Genomic DNA, 19,741 nt, shown 5'->3' on the forward strand with positions numbered 1-19,741 from the left:
CATTATGTTAATCAAACACTTAACTACTTAATAAAATTTCAAAAAAATCTACAGGGGATTTTTCAAATGAAGGGCTAGTAGAGCTAGGCCTCTGTCAAGTTTAACTTTACTATAACTGTCTTTTGTTTCTTATCCTAAGTCTATATGTAGCTGAATACTGCAGTACATTAAATTCTGTATTTAAAGGCTGAAATTGGAGATCTCTGTTGCATCATGAAGAGGACCTAGACCATGCAGCACACTTTTAGTGCTGTGAAACTCTATTTCTTTGCCATTTCTATAAATACTTTGCCTTTTCTTTCAATATAGCAATTCTGTATCTGGCTGGATAGCAGTTCTCCAGAGCAGACTGTACCGTACCTTTGGACTGAAGAAAAGCCTGCAAGTAAGTTAAGTTGCACTGCTGCCCACACCAGTCCTACTGTACTGACTTCAGTGTAAGTAGAACTGAGGAGATTTTAAAATAATCCTAAAATACAGCTGGAGTAGGAAAATCGCAAACTTGGGACTGCAGAAGAAACTTGGTCTGTTCTTAACAAAGACAAAAAACACCAGTTTTGTAGGCAGCATTTGTAGGCAGTCGTTACTGTACGTTGTTCTTACTCCCTGTTCTGTGATCTGCACTTTGACTTCTGGGAAGCACAGTAGTCTACAAAGCTCCAAGTTCGATGTATTTTCTGAGGATAGGTCTGTTTTACTATAATGTTTTCTACAGTTGCAGCTAAGCATGAAGTCTGAATTCTTGCTGCAGTAGTTGTGAGAGCTGGTTTATTAAGTTTTGCTTGCATCTCTGGAAGTAACCAGTGCCACTCAGTTACTCCCCTATCTAAAAGATAGTGTGCTAGGAAGTGCTTGCCATCTGTGGTTATGCAAGACTCATTCCTTTAAGCGATGTTGTATGCTAAGGTTTCTGAACTTATTAGATACTGTAAGACTGCTTCACCATTAACTGGAGCAACATTATGTTACCTATCCTGTCCATGCTGGATGAGTATATAATACTTCGAAGTCCTGCGGAGCAGCAGATTATTGAATGAGGGACATAATGGGAAGAGATCTGTTGTCCCTGAAAGTTCAAAATCACATCATGGCAATTCTAGAGCATAGGTTTTGTGAACAGGTGGCATTTCTGTAGAAGCGTTTTATCAAGTAGGCTTTTAAAAGGCTTGCAGCATGAGAAATTGAGGAAGTTAAAATGTCACAGAATACAAATCAGCTCAAGCTGCTATATTTCTTCTTACTGTTAAGGTGAACACCAAGTATAAGCATTCAATTAATATGTTGCTGCAAATCTTACAGAGGGGTAATTACTCTGTAAATATTCAGTGTTTGGAGTGAGATAGGAAAAAGAGAATAAAGGATTGAAAAGAAGGTGCTGAGGGTTGAATTTCTTACCTGTCCCCCTAATTCTGTTTCCCCTCTCCAGCTCCTATTGGACAGGCCATTCATCGCTTGCTTCTGATCCAGGCCTTCCGTCCAGATCGCTTATTGGCAATGGCACATACATTTGTTTCAACAAATCTTGGAGAGTCTTTCATGTCCATTATGGAACAGCCTTTAGATCTGACACACATTGTAGATACAGAGGTAAGTTTCCTGTTAGTGAAAGGATAAAATCCCGAAGTAATGCTCTGTGCTGCTTCGTGTGAGTTCCATAGCAAGTAAAGTTGTTAAAAAAACATTTCTTCCTGTACCCTTCTGCCTGTGGTATGAAGAATGGATTGTTTGCCTATTTGTTGGAAGGAAAATGAGGATAACATAATGATTTTAGCTGGCCAGAGGGAGGAAAGACTGAGCTTCATGCATTCGTGTGTTCATGCAGTGACTGCTTTATCTTATTTCAAATTATTGTACAACAGGTGAAACCTAATACTCCTGTGCTGATGTGTTCAGTGCCTGGTTATGATGCCAGTGGTCACGTTGAAGACCTTGCAGCTGAGCAGAATACACAGATTACTTCCATTGCTATTGGTAAGGACTTAACATTTTTCATTATGTAAGTATAAATAAAATTGTTAGCAGTAAGAGCTTTTAACAACTTCTTGTCTTTCAGGTTCTGCTGAAGGATTTAACCAAGCAGATAAAGCAATAAACACAGCAGTGAAATCTGGAAGGTATGTTCTGTCTTGTCTGTTTTTCAGCTAGAATGCCACCTGACAGGGAGGTTGGGGTAGGAGAATAATAATCTATTGCCTGAACAGATAAAACTGTGAAGAAAAGATTGGATCTTCTGAGCTGAAATTTATTATAATTTATCAACTTAAATATTTTCAGGAGGAGAGGTAGTTTGTAGCTGCAGAACAGGATAGGTAGCCCATTTACAGTAGTAACTGATTCTGTATAATAGAAGGTTTAAAAAATGGAGGAAAACCCATAGCATTGATATCAGATTCTATTGCTCTTGTGATAGTTACCAGGATTCTTGAGCTGTACACTAAAAAACACTCCTGTTTCAAAACTTCCTAGGTGGGTAATGCTGAAGAACGTTCACCTGGCTCCTGGCTGGCTCATGCAACTGGAAAAGAAGTTGCACTCCCTGCAACCCCATGCTTGCTTCAGACTCTTCCTTACCATGGAGATCAATCCAAAGGTAATGCTGATCTGAAATTTGATGCTTTGGTAGAGTAACTGGCTTGAAGAACCAAGAATGCTACCCAAGGAAGGATTCCTCATGACTGCCTCTCTCCCTTAGCAAAAGGAGAATATATGCTGGCGGGATTTGGTTTAAGGAATTTAATTCTACCTGAAAACTTCTTATAATTCCTTCTACTGATGACTCCATCTTCCCAAAGAAAGGCAGGATTCACTGTGTGTGCTCAGAACAAGGTTTTGAATCTAACACTAATGCTATTAGAGGAATATGATGTAATGAAGACTGAAGGAGTTGGATTTGAGCTTGTTGATCTTTTCTAGGTGCCAGTGAATTTGTTACGTGCTGGCCGAATCTTTGTGTTTGAACCTCCTCCTGGTGTAAAGGCAAACATGCTGAGGACTTTCAGTAGCATTCCAGTATCTAGAATGTGCAAGGTAAGGCTGTGCCTTCTGTGGGTGAAAGGAAAATGTTAGAATACATTTGTTAGAATTGTACTTTAGAAAATTGGCAAAACCTCAGCTTCTAAGATGTACGTAGAATGTCTTGTTCATTCAGAAGTAAAATAGTTGCTCCATCTGTTGATAGAACATACTCAGTTTTGGTAGTAATCTAGTACTAAATCTGCTATTTTCTAACCTTTTAGCCGGCTTTTTCTTTATCAGTTCACTTGGGTAATAAAGCTTTTTTTTTTTTTCCTCCTCTACTTCCTAGTCTCCAAATGAACGTGCTCGTTTATATTTCCTGCTTGCCTGGTTCCATGCCATTATCCAAGAGCGTTTGCGCTATGCTCCATTGGGTTGGTCCAAGAAGTATGAATTTGGAGAATCTGATCTGAGATCTGCCTGTGACACAGTAGATACGTGGTTGGATGACACAGCAAAGGCAAGTAGTCTTATACCCTAGGCATAGGTATTACTTAGATTACTTAACTACTTCAGTAACGTAGTCTGTTCTGGAAACCTTCAGCTACTTAGATGAGTAGGCTTAAATAATCTGCTGGCAATTTAACATAGTTGCTAAGTATGATTCCTCTATCAGAGGAGAGGTGAGGAGGATGGTTTTCCGTTAATTGCAGTGCATTTTTCTCACAGGGCCGCCAGAACATTTCACCTGATAAAATCCCCTGGTCTGCCTTAAAGACACTGATGGCACAATCTATCTATGGAGGCCGCATCGATAATGAATTTGATCAGCGTTTGTTAAACACTTTCTTGGAACGTCTGTTTACTACTCTGAGTTTTGACAGTGAATTTAAACTGGCTTGCAAAGTTGATGGGCACAAAGATATTCAGATGCCAGATGGGATCAGGTATCATTTTCCCTGTCCAGATTTCTGCATGCATTTCTTAAACTAAAACTTAACCCTCATCTGTATCTCTGTGCTGGTGATCAGCTGTGTAAACATTTGTCTTAAACAAATAATTACCTTGCCATTCTAATAAGGGAGGGCCTTCTAACCAAAATTCTTACTTGCAGACGTGAAGAATTTGTCCAGTGGGTTGAGATGCTGCCAGATACTCAAACACCATCGTGGTTAGGCCTGCCAAATAATGCAGAAAAAGTTCTTCTCACTACACAAGGTAAAAACAGAACTTTAGCAATGACTTAAGTAGATTAGAAGGCCAACAGTTTAACTGAAAAGCAGATGAGAAACTGAAGTCCTGATGAAGAACAGAACATTAGCTTTCCCCCCTTTCTCAGCACAGTTGGTTTAACTTGTGCAAGGTAAGTGCTTCAGCATTCCAGAAACTGCCAGGAAGCTTGTGTGAATTCAGAAGCTGATTACATGCAGCCTTCCAGATGTCAAGTTCCCATAGTTCTAGAAAGCTTTATTCTCAGCCCCAGAACCCCCTGCAGCTAGACAATTCTGAATCTTAGGTCTAGAGCTGGGAGAGAGAGAAGCCCTGGTTCTTGCATGTAGTAGGATGTTTTTGTCTCAATGCCAATTCTCTTCTGACTAACAGAGTACCTTTTCTGTGTTATAGGCATAGATATGATCAGTAAAATGCTGAAAATGCAGATGCTGGAGGATGAAGATGATCTGGCTTATGCAGAAACTGAGAAGAAGACAAGAACTGATTCTACATCAGATGGTCGCCCAGCCTGGATGAGAACACTGCATACCACAGCTTCTAACTGGCTTCACCTTATCCCACAAACTCTAAATCATCTGAAGCGAACCGTGGAAAACATTAAGGTAAGAATTAAGTTTTGTCTAATGTGAACATAGGAGCTGCACAAGTTCTGATGTATTGGAGAAGGTGCATTGTGATTTCAAACACCACCAATTAAGCTGTTCTGTGGGACAGCAGAATTTGTATTGGTGCTGATTCCAACTGCCTCAGCTATATCATGATCCACTGAGTTTCTTGAAATGCTCTTAGAAGTTGGATCCGTGTTTTTAGGGAATTCTTTAAATCTGCTTCTGAAGCTTCTTTGAGATAAAGTAGCACACTGGCTGCTACTTACCATACTGCCTTTACAGCTAGTGCACGTAAATTAACATTGAAGTTCAGTCATAGTAAAGGAATATAAGGCAGCAGCTTCTGCTGAGCAATAGCACACATTCAGAGGGAAACTCTTGGGGTCTGGACAGTAGTTAACCTAAGCTTTAACTCTGGAGTAAGCTCCTCAGTTTAAGATGTCCGTGACTTACTAATTGCTTCTGAAGGCTTAACTGTAGGACAGCAGGTGAGAACCTTTTGTTACTAACCAAAAGCAATCAAGAAATGATTTGAAGGAGCTGCAGCACACAGTCTTCATTCGTTGCTCAACAGAAAGTCTTTTACTAGCAGTTTTCTAGCAAGGATATTAAACGTTGACCTGCAACTTACTTCAAATGTTCTGATGCTCAGGATCCTTTGTTCCGGTTCTTTGAGAGAGAGGTGAAAATGGGAGCTAAGCTGCTTCAGGATGTGCGTCAGGACCTTGCAGATGTGGTTCAAGTGTGTGAAGGGAAAAAGAAACAAACCAACTACCTACGTACACTCATAAATGAACTGGTGAAAGGTATGGTAATTAAAACTGATACCTCTCTGTGCTCTGTTTGCCTCTTGTACTCTGTAAGTTAGAGGCTGTTAAGCTCAGCAGCGTAAAAAAGAAATTGCAGGAAAATCAGGATTGGCTTTACCCTTTGGGACAGGCAATCCCTTTTGAGTCGAGCATAGAAATGCAATTAGTTTAATTTGAGATTTCAAGTTGGGGTCAGTAACTTTACACTTTTTCAGATAGTTTACATTAGCAATTTCTAATGCTGCTGGATTGTTTCAGTCTCTAAATGGCAATGGAACAAAGTTTTATAGCACAAAGTGAGTAACATTGCTGTTAATCACATCTTCTAGCAGTTTATTGATTTTTCTAAGCTTCTCTTTCAAGCCTGTAGGTAAACTTGCATTTGTAATAATACCTGAAGATCTATTGTTGAAGTACCACTCCAATACTTTTGAACAAAAACATTAGGTAAAGCACAAATAACTTGACCAGTTCTTTTTATGGAACTCAAATCTTAAGAAAACATAAAGATCAGTTATTAGAGTATATAGATGCATGTAACTGAAGTTCCTTTTGAATGGTTTCTGTACCTGGGTGGCATTTTAAGTACTAGACATAGAGGCTCTCTTAAATAAATGGTTTTACTTCCTAAGAAGCATTGTAATAGACGTTTGTGTCCTGATCCAAGCCTTAAATGGCTATTGGAAGAGCAAGAAAAATGGGTAGTGTGAAAATAGTGCACAAGTCTTAATTTTAATCACATTTTCCATAGGTATCTTGCCTCGCAGCTGGTCTCATTACACAGTGCCAGCTGGAATGACTGTGATTCAGTGGGTGTCTGACTTCAGTGAGCGCATCAAACAGCTGCAGAATATTTCCCAGGCAGCTGCTTCTGGTGGAGCAAAAGAACTAAAGGTACTTCATGCTTGTATCAGCTAGAGATCGTATCTGGAGTTAGGTGCATAACTACTCTATGGAGTCATCGTATCAAGACTCCTTAGAGGTTCCTCAAGAAAAATACCTTCTATCAGTTTTTCCTAATTGTGTTTGTAAATGCTGCTAAGTATCTACTTATACCAAAATAATGAGGTCAGCAGGCTAACACGTAGATCAGAGGGAAAAATAGAATTTTTACAGTGATAGATAACATAGACTTAAAGGAAAAAACCGCAGTTACACAGTGTTCCAGTAGCAGGAAGATTTTAACATAGATTTAGATTGATGAAGTAATAATTGCTATTCTTTTTCCTCTTCCCTTCTCCATCAGAACATCCATGTGTGCCTCGGTGGCCTGTTTGTACCAGAGGCATACATTACTGCTACACGGCAGTACGTTGCGCAGGCAAACAGCTGGTCCCTTGAGGAGCTCTGCCTTGAGGTCAATGTTACAACCACACAGAACGCTGTGCTGGATGCATGCAGTTTCGGAGTCACAGGTAAAACTCGCTCTGGAAAGAGGGGTCTCTGTTCTACAATAAATACTTCCAGAAAGTGCTGGTTTTAAATGGGCATCCCATGAGAAAGTCATATCACTACAAGAATTACTGGACACTTTCTGAAGTTGTTAAATGCTTTCCTATTAATAATATATCTTATCATGGTAATAAACTCAGGTCAGTACACGTTTAAGCAGTATTCCATAGAGTATCTGTCATGACTTCTCTATTTGGGGCATGAAATACTTATTGCTCTCTTAATGGACAAAGCAGAGAACCAGCACGGCCCTAGTTTAAAATATATTCTTGCAGACCTTGATGGAGTAACTTCACAGCCCTTAAACAGTACAGAGGGAAACTTACTTTCCTTAGATGTAAGAAAGCTCTTAGAACTCTAAAGTGCATTTCAATTTACAGGACTGAAGCTTCAAGGAGCTACATGCAGCAACAATAAGCTGTCACTTTCAAATGCTATCTCAACTGTATTACCTATTACACAGCTTCGTTGGATCAAGCAGACAAACGCTGATAAAAAAGCAAATGTTGTAAGTATTGATGAAAATAATCTAACAAAAAAAATCTCTTGTAATTATGTCCTCCTGTAACTGTCCAACTAGAATTATTGTGCTAAAGCACTGTGGCTACCTTTTTTTCTGCAGCACAGATAGAGTTGTTTCTTTACTACTACTGTCAGTATCAGGGTAGGAAAGTTCTAGACTAACCACAGACAGACCCAACACTGGGCCTGGTCTTTCCTGTCTAGTTAGATAAGAAGCAGGAAGTGTCCAGGAGATATTAAACTTATTTATATAAAGGAGGCTATCCTTTACAGGTAATTTGTTATATCTGTGTACTGGGTCTCATACGCTGAATACTGACTGAATTCCCATTGTATAAATACTACTAAGCAGTACAGGAACTTCTTCCCCTCTCCAGCTACCTTGCTACATACATAACTCTTCTGTATTCATGTTTCTCCCTAGGTGACATTACCCGTTTACCTGAACTTCACTCGTGCTGATCTGATTTTCACGGTTGATTTTGAAATAGCTACCAAGGAAGATCCACGTAGTTTCTACGAACGCGGTGTTGCAGTTCTCTGCACTGAGTGAAAAACTTACAGATTGGCAATACTGTAATAAGCATCACTCTTTTGTGTATTCCTCACCTAGATGTTGTAGTTGATGTGGTTAGGTTGTCAGGTGGTTTTGTGTGAAGTTGAATTGGAAGAAGGGGGGAGCAGTAATTTGAAAGCTGCTGGACTAGATTTGTTTGAAGGAATACCGAATGAGATTTTTAGATGGTTACTGACAAACAGATTTGCTGGTAATATTACAGGAAATAAAACTTATAGCAAGATTTCTGACTGCCTGGAATTATTATGGTGACTTTTATCTGAAAAATTGTATCTACAGTCTTTCCAGAGAATAACAATTAATAACCTGGTATTCAGGTATACTGCTGATCTTCATAGGGTTCCCTCAGCTAATTCTGTAACTAAAGCATAGAAACAAGACCACTGAAAGACAAGTCTCTGATGCACTAAGACACAAGGCCTGATGTCATCTGTTACGAAGCATGATAACAAGTGAATTACTTTTAAATTGGCTCTGGTTTTACAACGCTACTGGGATGCATTCAGAAGCTGTGCTGTCTTAATAAAAACATTCCTGTCAGGGAGGCTAGCAGAAAAAAAAAAAAAGAGGCATTCCTCTTAAGCTGCTTTTATGGTGGCTGAAGGCTCCCATTTCATTTTTCTTTAGGTCAAGAAGTGATCAGAGATGCATGTGCAAAGTAGTTGTTTCGAGTAGTGGAATGGTAAAATACTACTAAGCTTCTAACTTGCAAGGGGTTTTCCATCTTTATTAGAATTTTTAAGAAAGTCTGTATGTTATTCTGTGCCAGTCATACAGAATGAATGCTTTCACAGCTAGTTGGTACCAACGTATTTCAGACAATTATACTTCTGTGGATATAGTCCATTTATGTGGAAAGGACGATACAGAAAGGTTATCATCAAGGAGGGAGATCAGAGAACTGTTGCTGGCTGACCTCCCATCTGCATCCAGCACTTCTGCAGCAATATAAAGTCATGGTTCTTAGAAAGGAAGATTAGTTCCAGTTAATGGGTTCAGCTTTGCACTGTAAGTTCTAAACTGGCAGGCATAGTGAGAATATATACAATATATACCTAAAGTAATGTGCAAAGAGGTAGGGACAAGTACATTAACAGCACAAATCAACTTTGCTGTGATAAAAGGAAAAAGAAACTAGATTGCCTTCAGATACACACAATTCAGCTCAGTGCAATAGTGTGTGTAGCCAAACCTGGAGGCTCACTCACCATACAGCTACTTCCCTCCTGCCATACAGCAGATGGGAAAAACAAAGAGCAGTAGCTATGTCAAATCAATTGCAATTCAGTCGTTCGTTCTTCCCTCCTCAACATACCCTTGTAATACTTCCAAAGCTGAACGGATGCTTCCAGACACAGCACACAGGAATCTGGTGCCCAGACACTGAAGTAGCACACAGGCATCAATCACAGCTGAGTCTGGAAAAAGCTCATCTAATTCTCATTTAAATTGCCACACAAGCTTGCTTAATTGGTTCCATCCTCTCAAGATGGATCTCAGTGTCTGCAGCACACAGTGCAACTGTGTTTGTATCATCATCTGAAGCTTGTTCAGGTGCTGTCTGCAAAAGAAACCTAGCAGGTTGACTGCTAGAATGAAACACTTCATCCAACTACTTAATTCATACCTTAAATCAAATGGCACGGATTTTCTTTCTTCGTAGTTTTTCACCAGCGCTCTCTGAAATGGTGATCCCTTTTCTTTTAATAAGTGGTTGTCTGGAAGTGGTACCATCACAGTCATCTGCTTGCAGGGGTTGTGGAGAACTATCACCTGCACTTGCAAGGAGATGAGCGGGGGCTGAAGGATTAACACCCATCAGTAAGGAAGGGTCAGGCATCAGCCATGTGGAGGGAAGTGCTTCTGTGTCTCTCCTCAGCTTAGAGGATTGCAGCAGGCTTCTTGGGAAATCCTTCTGCTGGCTAGAAAGTTCAAGGGGAGATTTACCATCATTTACTCTCTGGCTGTGAACATCACTGATTTTAGTTTCTGAGCAGAGCCACGCCAGAGGTTGAGGGAAGGACTCTCCATTCCCTGAAGCATCAGCATCCTCCAAAGCCATTGCTTTTGGACCACTGCTCATCCACGGTGCAATTTCTATACTGTTTAGAGAACTCAAGCTACAATCAGAGTGAGTGGATGTGTCTTCTGAATCACCATCATAAGGATCTAAGAACTGAAAACAAAGATCTCTCTGAACATGGAGGATGCTTATTTGTATGAAAAAAAATACAGAGGTGTACAGCAGGGTTAAGAAACACTTGAGCATAGTGTGGAAGTTCTGTTGATCCACACATTCCCACTCCATTTTAATTTTTGAGTGGAACACTGAGAACAAACCTGCTGTATAACAGCTGAACCTACTTGCAGTCCCTTGGAGTCTCTTGCCTTCCTGAGTCCTTCAGCAAGTGGGTTATGCAAGACCTGTTTAAGGGAAATTGACATAGGTTTATAAGGCATCTTCTTATGAGTCACTGATCACTTAAAGTAATATTAAAGCAGATAAAAACGTAGAGGAAGCCAGATTGTCCCATCATCTCAAAAGACAATAAAAATGTGTCAGTATAACTTCTACAGGCCTGGTTAAAAAAAAAAAAAAAAGAAAAGCCTAAAGTAGAGGAACTGAGGAGAGCACTTCAGATGTGACTATGAAGAGAATGATGAGTAACTATATCCTACCACCAAAAAAAATAAATTACAAATAAACTAACAGTAGAAAAGCTGTCAATTGGAGGCTAGAGAGCTTACTTCCAAATTAGGTCACTTGCTCTCTGACATTAGAGGTGTACTATCACTACACTGATATCCTCAACAGAGCAAGAGCCTGAGCTACATGACTCAGCACAGGAGCTTCCATTATGGCCATGGCCAGCTCAGTGCTTTCAAGATGCTCATAAGATCTTCAATGCTCACTCTCAGCACTGCACCTGTAACTGACTCTTGTCAGATCTTGCACACAGCATTTCCATATGCGTAGTGGAAGTGCTCAGATAGACACTTATCTATATGAAGTCACCTGAACAGTGAGACCAGAGCTCACAGCAGCAAGTTCCATTATACTCTGCTATGCTTTGTAGCTCCTCTGACACATAGGAGGCTAACAGAACAAATTCACCAGAGCTCAGCTACACATCATGAACAGGAATGTATGAGGGGTGTGAAACTAAAAATCAAGGCAGCTCTCTACTCCAGAACGCATTTGGTTTCTTTTCTACTGATATTAACCACACTGGTTTGACAGCCAGTTCAGGAACTTATCAGTAGTCACAACCGACTGCCACAGCTCTGCTCTCTCCCATCTCATCTGAAATGAGTATTCGGCTGAGCTCCTGCAGCAACCCTGCCAAGCACCACCACCAGACACAGCCCTGATCTGCTGTAAGCACACCCTCACAGAGAACTGATGAAGCCATTTTGGTATAACCTGAAACTGCTGCTTGTTCTCTCCCTGAAATTTCTGTACAGTTGGAATTCCAGCAACCACTCCTTTGGCTCTAATTGTTAAAAGCAAAAGGGGGAGAAGAGCTCATCAGCATGGAAACACCTCAGAATCTGGTCCTCACCTCCACGCTGGATTCAGACTCTGACTCCGTGCTTGACTCCACCACACACTTCTGCTGCAGAGGAAGAAGAGAAAGAAGCACCACTTGTAGCTGAAATTCAGACAGCCTCAGGTTGAGGCTGAAGGCCATGTATGAGCCCAAAGTCCTGTGTTTAGTCAGTTTTCATCACAGGAAGCTGCTCGGCTTCTCGGATACCTCACATTTGTGGTACTGACTGGGTTGCGCAGGGCAAGACACCATGGAAAGCAGAAGACTCTCCCCTCCCCAAAGTTTTTTTTTTTTTTTTTTTTTTGCTTCTTTGCAGGTGAATTAAATCATTCACCATTTGAATCAATTTATTCACAGATGTTCCTCATCAGCTGTTTTTCAGCACAGCTCCCTGCACCAAAGCATCCAGCACAATCTATTTTGTAATTTAATGGGGAGATAAGAAACAGCAATTAGAAGAAAGTTACCATGTATTTACGTGCCAGCTTTTCTATACAGTCCAAGCTTTTAACAGAATCCATCATTTTCAGAGCATCTAACAGAATGGGGGAGGGAAGGAAAACACATCATAGAATCATTAAGGTTGGAAAAGACCACTAAGACTATCTATCCCAACCCCAATCCATCCCACCATGCCCACTTACCACATCCCTCAGAGCCACGTCTCAATGGTTCTGGAACACCCACCCCCAGTGATGGTGACCCCCCACTACCCTGGACAGCTTTTGAAGAAGCTTACACTCCATAAGGGGATTTCAGTTGTTTTAAAAAAGGCACTACACGTTTCCAGAATCACCAAAGAGGTGTTTGTACTCAAGACACAAGACCAGCAAACATAAAGCCATGCTCAGAGCCAGTCCTGCACCCAGCCCTCCCTATGGAGTCCTGCTCACCTCCGCCCAGGCCCTCTGCGTACTGCCCCCCTCGCTGCTGCCTCCTCGGCCGCTGCCTTCTCTCCAGCGAGGCCATCCTGCTGCAGCTCGATGTGCCTAGGCTGCCAGGCCCCAGCTCACACCTGCCTCTCTGTTCAGCTCTATCTACGTGAAAACATCTTTTTTAAAAGGGATGTAACAAAGAGGAGAGTGAGGCCTCCTGCAAAAGTGCTCTGCGCCACAGCTGAAGGCTGCAGACCCCTCCTCAAACCAAGCTCACTGGAGCAGAACACACATAGACCTGCAGCAGAAGCCCATAGAAAATAGCACAGCAGCTCATATACCCTACTCACAACATTCCTAATTCTTCAAGCACATGCATCTACAGCTGAGCTGGCAAGGCCCAGCAGCCAGAAATGCTACATTCCATTTCCCCCTCTGCTCACACTCATTTATTTTTTTGCAGCCCCATGTCAGTCACACAGCCCCCAGGAAACAGCCCAGAGTGTGCAAAGGCCTTAATGAAACAAATGCCCACCACGAATTGTCAGTCCAAAAAGGCCCTGTGAGTCAGACCCTGGAGACAGCAGAGCAGCCCACAGCAGTCTCCCACTCTACTCCTGCCACCAGCTGAGCTGCACACACCTCCTTTCTCCCCCACCAGTTCCTTTTCCAGCTCCTTACCTCATCTGCCTAGGCCATCCAACAGTTAGGTCCTTTTATCAGGAAGAGGCTTGCAAAGATTCCTACACCACTGAAGCAGGCTCCGAGAGGTGCTTTGTCAGTGCTTGTAGTACCAGCTGACTTCAATGAGTGCATATAGCCATCACCTTTCATCCACACACACATGGCTCAGAGTCCCTTCTTCTACACAGGCCTGCCCCAAATCAGCTGCTGATGCTCTATGAGCAACAGCTGTTAGCAGTCAGTCCCCACCAGGTAGGACTCAGGAGAATTGTTACAGGTGAAACTGTGACAGTAAGACTCATGTCCTCCAGCCATAAAACATTTTAGAAATGCACAATGGGAATGCACTGTAGTTGAAAGTGCTTCTATTTCACTTGCAATTGGAGCAATCTACTCTACTAGTCCTTATGGACCACATCCACTGCTGGTACTTTGTGGTATACAAACTACAAGATTTTAAGATTCTTGGTTTTCTCTTGTCCTTCAGAGGCAGCGCGAGCTGGAGACCTGAACCAGGAGTTTGAGAAGACAGGTTGTGCTCATGACTTTTCTTTGTCTTAATTCATTATCTTGGAGAAATGATTTCACAAAGGGAATGAATTAGCACTGCTTGACAGCACTGATACATCCTCACAGTAGATACAGCAAAGACATAAAGCCAGAAAGCCATGCTATTCCTCTCCACTGGGAGAAGGAATTTTTAAAGGCTGGCTGGGCTATTGCTGTTTTACTTCCAAGTTTGTTCACAAGTACCAGAGTGGAAGTATTTTGCCTGACTTGGAATATGGCTTTCTAGTAGCCCATAAATTTCTTCAGTAGGCAGATGCTGTTCCGAAGATGTAGTGCTCCAAGAGTGCCCGCATCCCCTTCGCTCTTTGATGTCAGAAGAGAGAGGATGGTATTTTGGCTGCCTCAGTTCTCCCTGTCACTTCCTCAGCTTCTTGTATTTAGGATGCTTGGAAGGCAAAAAAGACAATTAGAGGATGAATATGTAGATTCCTCTTATTAAAACCCTTTTTCATATAACCAACATGCTTTAAAAACAAAAACAAAACTGGAATTCTTTTTGCTTGAATACATGCCTGCCTGTGCTGGGAATGCATACTGCTTGTTTTAATTGTTTCTCCCAATTGATTTCACGCCTGAATATCAAGGGATATGTTGAAATTATTGGAAGAGAAAAAAAAGATCAATTTTCCACTTTTCTGCAGTTTCACCTTTTCTGTTCAACATTATAGTCATTGCACTGTTAGACTGAATGCTGGACGGCATAATATCTGAATGGGGCTTTGTAAATTGAGAGGACAAAGGAGTTCTTGCAATGTAGTTGTTTTTTGTTTTTTTTTTTCTGACTAGGTGACCAGTTTTAGCAAACTTTCCAAAACCCATTTACCTCAGGAACATACATAGTCCTTCAACAAATTATAGGCATTACATTAAGCTTAATACATATGCTCTGCAGAGATAGAAAAGTTCCAGGTGAAATGTTTGTATTCAGGCTAGATTCACGGCCGCTGCTGTTACCAACAGCCTAAATATGAAGGGTTTTCATCTTAAAATTAGGGATCACTCATGTTGACAGAGGTCTGTGGGATCCTGCAGGTGACAGGACTTCAAGGTGACATCAGTGTTCAGGCAATAGCACAGGACAGATGCACCCTGCTCCTATCTCAACATATCAAAGTTCTGTGGATCTCAAAATCCACCTGTCCTGCATAGGCAAAAGTGGCATGAAGATATGAAGCAACAAGAGGCCACTGAAAACTGAGCAAGGAGAAAACTCAGTTCTCATGATGCCATTCCATGAATGCTGCAGTCTGTACCATCTGCTGCTCTGTATCTAATTTCAGATTGCAAGGATGCACCTGGTAACTACTGTTACAGTACATGCTGACAGTGCTAAGTGCCTAAATCAGTATCTGCAAAGAATGTCTTCACTGAACTAGCATGACCCTCCATCAGGGATTTGCCTTGTGCAACAACTGTAACATTTGGTTTTGTTTCCCAGAGTTGTTCCATGACATTCTGGCCCTGGAATTGCTGAAACGTTGCTTGGTTGTGCCATCAAGAAGTACAACTTGCACTCTCCTCACAAGGAGAACAGAAGGTACTATCTGTGCTCTACAGCAGACGTTTAGGAAGACTGGCCCCACTGTACTTGAAGCTGGTGGTCCCTTATAACTTCTTTGCTTAAGGAATGGAGCATGGTATCTTTGGACTCGTTCTTGGAAAACACGTCAGCTGAGAGCTGACAAAGATCTGTGTACAGATTCATCCAACTTATAGGAGAAAAATTAAAAATGGGATGTTGTGATTTTGAAGCCTACATTCTACTATACAACCTCCAACACTGCCCAAAGGAAGCTAGGATAAATACCTTCAACAGTGCATTAAAGACCAGACAAAGTACTACAGAGGTTATTAATACAGCAATGCCTCGTTTAGGTGACATGAAGTTTTTCTTTTTTTTTTTTCAGTGGTACATGGCAGAACTGGAAACATTTGCTATTTGTTCATGCGTGTTGCTGTCCCACTCTGGTAGCAAAGCAGCTGTAATAGAGTTCTCCAGAAATGGCAAAGATTCAGATGGCTCGATATCCATGGGTGAGGAGCAGTCAGGCCTCTGGGGCCATACAGCCTCTGACCTAGCTCCAGATTTCTGAGACGGTTCATACAGTTCCACCAAGAATGTTGATAAAGCAGATTTCTCCTCAGCAATTGTTTCCATTGGTGTTCTAAAATCATCTTCTGGTGCCATATAGATATCGCTGTGGGACTCTCTAGCTGGCAGAACTGCCTTTCCAAGTGTAAGAAAAAACTGTTGATCTTCTGAAGGGACGGCATCTCCCAAAGCTACTGCCTGTGACACGTCCTGCTCTGCTACAAGTTTAACTCCTCTGCGACGCTTACCACTAGTGACATTCATACTGGAGTTTGAGTAGTGTGAGCTGTCTTCTGGGTAACTGCAGTAAACATCTAAGAACTGAAATAAAATGACTTTCAATAAGGTGTGTTCTACCATCTGGGCAGTATAATTGAAAATCAACCAGAAATAGGTAAGAAAAAAGTGAAATTCACTTGGATATTGTACTCTTATATTTTAAAGCACAGAATAAATAAAAGCTTGCCTCTGTTTTAATGACGGAATTGTTCAAATCAGAATTCTGTGCAGTGGGGCAAAAAAGACATACAGCATTTATTGCCCACCCTCTTCCTCACCATCCCATCTGAACCGCACCTTGGTATGAAAGAACGCATGCCTCCGTCTTATCTTCATGCTGCTGCTAAAGACACTGAATGCTGCTCTGATACACCTCCTCCTCCTTGGACCAGCCATACTGCAGTGGAGGTTTATTTGCCAGGCATTTTCTTGACCTTAATTTTTTTTAGAAATACAACGTTTATACAGCTGACCACCATAAAGATACATCTTGGCCTAAAATTTCTTTTCAGTGTAAGGTTTGCTTTGTTTTAAATGAAGAACTATTAAACATTATTTCATAATGAACTATCAGGAACATTTGATCATATTTGAAGTTCATGTCACCCTCTTCAGGGTGCTCTTACCCTAAAGAAATCTGGAATAGGGAAATCTGAAGTAAGTGAAGTTTGATTTACTCACAGGTAGAAGTTAGTCCAAAATGATGAACTTGCTGAAGCTTCTGTTGCAGAATTTGTATCATCTCCAACTACAAATTAAGAAGGTGAATGAACATCTCAGATCAGCTGTGAACTGATAAGTAAAATATTCTTCCTCTGTAAGATAAATCATTACTCATGAAAACTATATAAACAGTGTTTATATCTGTGGTCTATCAATTAGTGTATTTGAGATGCACTTCATAAATCCAGTTCTCTCTCTCAGTGAGGAAACAACACAGTTTACTCTTGTATCTTTTCTACTCCTGTTCTCGTGATGCCTGGAACTCAATGGAGTTCATGTTTTTATTAGTTTCTAAGACAATGAAAGCTACTTTTCTTCCATCACCAAACTCTGGGCTTTACTGCATGCAATGATGTGAGCCCTTCACAAGGGGAACAGGAACATCAGCTAAGGTTCAAAAATCCAGAATACACGTACCAGTTTACTCTGAGAGCAGAGGAGTCACATACGTCTGAATGCAGCATCCTAGTGCCTTAAGCTTGATAACAAAGTCTAGCATCAACAGAACATTCTGAACTTCAGCAGAACCTGAATGTCAGCAACATAATCTCTACACAAGGAGAGTATGGCCAAGCTGTGAAAAAGAATTCCACTGTAATCACTTATTCAGTGGTGGGCTCCACTGTACTGAAGCTTCAATAAGCAGAAGTACTTTTTATTTTGGCATCCGACCTTTTCAAAGAATCACAGAATGGCCTGAGTTGAAAAGCACCACAATGATCACCTAGTTTCAACCCCCCTGCCACAGGCAGGGTCGCCAACCAGACCAGGCTGCCCAGAGCCATATCCAGCCTGGGACTGCCATTGCTGAATTTTGTTGTGCACCTCTGCTTAGAATACGTCAACTTGTAAACTCTAAGCAGTGTTTCTAACTTATTTCCAAGGGAGGTAAAAGCTTAAAGATTTGATGGGAAAAGCCCTCCTCCATTATGAATTTTACATTTTTATTTACTAACAAAAAGATTTTTTTTCTAAATGAAGATCTTGTAGAATAGATTCTAGTCATAAGACACAGCTATCTTAAAATTCAAGTATTTCTAAGCCCTTTGTACAACATTAAGATCACATGCCAGTGAGATCTTGGACTGAAATCGATGTTTAATGCAGTTCTCAACATTCAATCACTAAGGAGAAGCACCTTCACCTTTTGATCAGTTTGTATTACCCATGGTTGAAAATGCTGATGGACACATTTAAGTGTGTGACTGAGGAGCCAAGACGGTGCCTGTTTTGATGTCATAGTCATTACTATAGCAACATATTCATTCCTACACATTCAACTACATTCTCTTTCCATGGAAGATCTCATCTTAGTCAAGCTGTTTAAGGTTGAAACTTAAATAGAAATAGTCACACTGACCAAATCTTGTCTCATTTCCAGGCTGGGCAGAGAACAGAAATGCACGGCATTTTATGCTTTTACATTTCTTATCTTTGCCTTGCCTCTCTTCCACTAACACAATAAGCACCTGTAGACTTTTGAGATACTTGGGACTTCAAGTATTTTGGACATTAAGCAGTGAGGAAATTACACAGGCATGGAATCCAAACATCTCACATGTTGCAGATATCCAACCATTACTGATTTCTCTAGCTGTTTTGCAACAGCTCTGCAAACTTTGGACAAACAGCACAACCAACCACGAGTAACTGGGAAACTTTTTTTTGAAGGTGTTTATATCATTAACTTAAGGAACAGATGACATTTCCTTTTCACAGCACAGATCATCACCAGCAAATGTGAGGAATGCCTCACCAAAGGCACTGGTGCAGTAAAGAGCATCGAGCATCCAGTAGTTCAGGTCTGCTACAGAACACCTCACCAGAAGCAACCCCTTGACAAGGCCTTGCTCCAACTACAGAAGTATCACAGCTCACAGGCTCTTGTCCTGATGGGGAATTTCAACCACCCAGTTATCTGCTGGGATAGCAGCACACTGGGTGGCAGACAATCCAGATTCCTGGAATCTGCTGAGGGAAACTTCCTGGTCCAGGTATTAGATGGACCAACCTGAGGTGCTCACCAATGCAGAAGAAAGCATTAGAGAGGTTAAGATTGGAGGCAGCCCGGGCTGCAGTGACGACACCCTGATGAAGTTTTGTGATCTGGAGGAATGCAAACTGGCAAAAAGCAAAGGACACTGAATTTCACAAGAGCCAAGTTCCAGCTGCTCAAGGAATTGCTGGGTGAGATCCCCTGGCAAACTGCCCTTGAAAGCACAGAAGAGAACAGCTTTTTAAGAACGCCCTTCTGGAACGGCAAGAGCTCTCCCACCCACCAACAGAAGAAAACAAGCACAGTCAGTGAACAACCAGCCTGGCTGAACAAGGACTTGCAGCTTAAACTGTGTAAAAAGGCAGAAAAGTACAGGAAGTGGAAACAGGGTTGTGTAGCCTGGGAAGAAAAAAGGAACATTGCATGTGTCAATCCAAGAAACCCAAGGCACAGACAGAGCTGAACTTGACAAGGGATGTGAAAAATATTGAAGTAAATAGGCAGGAGGAGACAGACCAAGATGAGTACCAAACCTGTACAATTTATTAGACAGCCTAATGCTGCATGTGAAATTGACTGCCAGTACACCACAATGAACAAGGCTTGCAGTTTTAGGAGCCTGTTTCTGCCTTACAAGTACTGGTAATGACATCTATTCAACCTAATTTTAAGCACTGCTTAGAAGAGATTAAAATAGTATTAGCCTCTTTTACTGTTCCAACATGTGACATCAGTTTGTAGTGACACTACAGAACATGCAAGATGAACTCTGGATATCTAATACTTGAAATCCAAAACACCCATTCAGACCAGCA

The 19,741-nt window shown here is 41.3% G+C and overlaps 3 protein-coding genes across 16 annotated transcripts in view; 1 reads left to right on the forward strand and 2 right to left on the reverse strand.

The window, feature by feature from the left end:
* Positions 1-8,379, forward strand: part of DYNC1H1 (dynein cytoplasmic 1 heavy chain 1) — a 44,961-nt gene extending 36,582 nt beyond the window's left edge. The window contains exons 64-78 of the mRNA XM_031592983.2: positions 310-385; positions 1,427-1,587; positions 1,860-1,971; positions 2,054-2,114; positions 2,467-2,590; positions 2,914-3,027; positions 3,305-3,475; positions 3,685-3,902; positions 4,070-4,173; positions 4,579-4,790; positions 5,449-5,602; positions 6,357-6,499; positions 6,852-7,020; positions 7,438-7,565; positions 8,004-8,379. Of these exons, the coding sequence (XP_031448843.1) occupies positions 310-385; positions 1,427-1,587; positions 1,860-1,971; positions 2,054-2,114; positions 2,467-2,590; positions 2,914-3,027; positions 3,305-3,475; positions 3,685-3,902; positions 4,070-4,173; positions 4,579-4,790; positions 5,449-5,602; positions 6,357-6,499; positions 6,852-7,020; positions 7,438-7,565; positions 8,004-8,132 (2,076 nt within the window). The 3' untranslated portion in view covers positions 8,133-8,379. The remainder of the gene's footprint in view (positions 1-309; positions 386-1,426; positions 1,588-1,859; positions 1,972-2,053; positions 2,115-2,466; positions 2,591-2,913; positions 3,028-3,304; positions 3,476-3,684; positions 3,903-4,069; positions 4,174-4,578; positions 4,791-5,448; positions 5,603-6,356; positions 6,500-6,851; positions 7,021-7,437; positions 7,566-8,003) is intronic.
* On the reverse strand, positions 8,215-15,728 carry LOC116228841 (uncharacterized). Of its 13 annotated transcripts, XM_090141622.1 has the most exons (7): positions 15,644-15,728; positions 13,264-14,221; positions 12,601-12,758; positions 12,175-12,242; positions 11,720-11,773; positions 10,497-10,580; positions 8,215-10,332 (listed from the first exon to the last, which is right to left on the reverse strand). In XM_090141622.1, the coding sequence occupies exons 2-7, from the start codon at positions 13,266-13,268 to the stop codon at positions 9,790-9,792; spliced, it is 912 nt and encodes a 303-aa protein (XP_089997748.1). In that variant the 5' UTR covers positions 13,269-14,221; positions 15,644-15,728; the 3' UTR covers positions 8,215-9,789. The 13 variants fall into 13 exon arrangements, with proteins under 13 accessions (XP_089997748.1, XP_089997750.1, XP_089997752.1 ...); XM_090141624.1 differs by lacking the exon at positions 15,644-15,728 and having other exon boundaries at positions 12,601-12,740; positions 13,264-15,576; XM_090141626.1 differs by lacking the exon at positions 15,644-15,728 and having other exon boundaries at positions 12,601-12,744; positions 13,264-15,576.
* Positions 15,669-19,635, reverse strand: LOC149917918 (uncharacterized). 2 transcript variants are annotated; one of them, XM_090141635.1, is made up of 5 exons: positions 18,075-19,635; positions 17,348-17,504; positions 16,889-16,955; positions 16,505-16,641; positions 15,669-16,249 (listed from the first exon to the last, which is right to left on the reverse strand). In XM_090141635.1, the coding sequence occupies exons 3-5, from the start codon at positions 16,947-16,949 to the stop codon at positions 15,740-15,742; spliced, it is 708 nt and encodes a 235-aa protein (XP_089997761.1). In that variant the 5' UTR covers positions 16,950-16,955; positions 17,348-17,504; positions 18,075-19,635; the 3' UTR covers positions 15,669-15,739. The 2 variants fall into 2 exon arrangements, with proteins under 2 accessions (XP_089997761.1, XP_089997760.1); XM_090141634.1 differs by lacking the exon at positions 17,348-17,504.
* Positions 19,636-19,741: the final 106 nt, after the last annotated feature.

This window comes from Phasianus colchicus, chromosome 5, assembly GCF_987193195.1.
Source record: "Phasianus colchicus chromosome 5, bPhaCol1.hap1.1, whole genome shotgun sequence".
Lineage (NCBI taxonomy): Eukaryota > Metazoa > Chordata > Aves > Galliformes > Phasianidae > Phasianus > Phasianus colchicus.

What these genes read in the sequence shown, in the direction of transcription:
- LOC149917918 (XM_090141634.1), bottom strand. Translation starts at nt 18,206, where the DNA reads ATGTGTAGGAATGAATATGTTGCTATAGTAATGACTATGACATCAAAA. An exon ending in TTTTGGACTAACTTCTACCT is followed by an intron (nt 16,642 to 16,888) that starts GTGAGTAAATCA and finishes AAAAAAATTAAG; the next exon opens with GTCAAGAAAATGCCTGGCAA. An exon ending in ATGCGTTCTTTCATACCAAG is followed by an intron (nt 16,250 to 16,504) that starts GTGCGGTTCAGA and finishes ATTTTATTTCAG; the next exon opens with TTCTTAGATGTTTACTGCAG.
- LOC116228841 (XM_090141622.1), bottom strand. An exon ending in CGCAGAGGGCCTGGGCGGAG is followed by an intron (nt 12,243 to 12,600) that starts GTGAGCAGGACT and finishes CCATTCTGTTAG; the next exon opens with ATGCTCTGAAAATGATGGAT. An exon ending in AGCTGGCACGTAAATACATG is followed by an intron (nt 11,774 to 12,174) that starts GTAACTTTCTTC and finishes CTTCCTCTGCAG; the next exon opens with CAGAAGTGTGTGGTGGAGTC.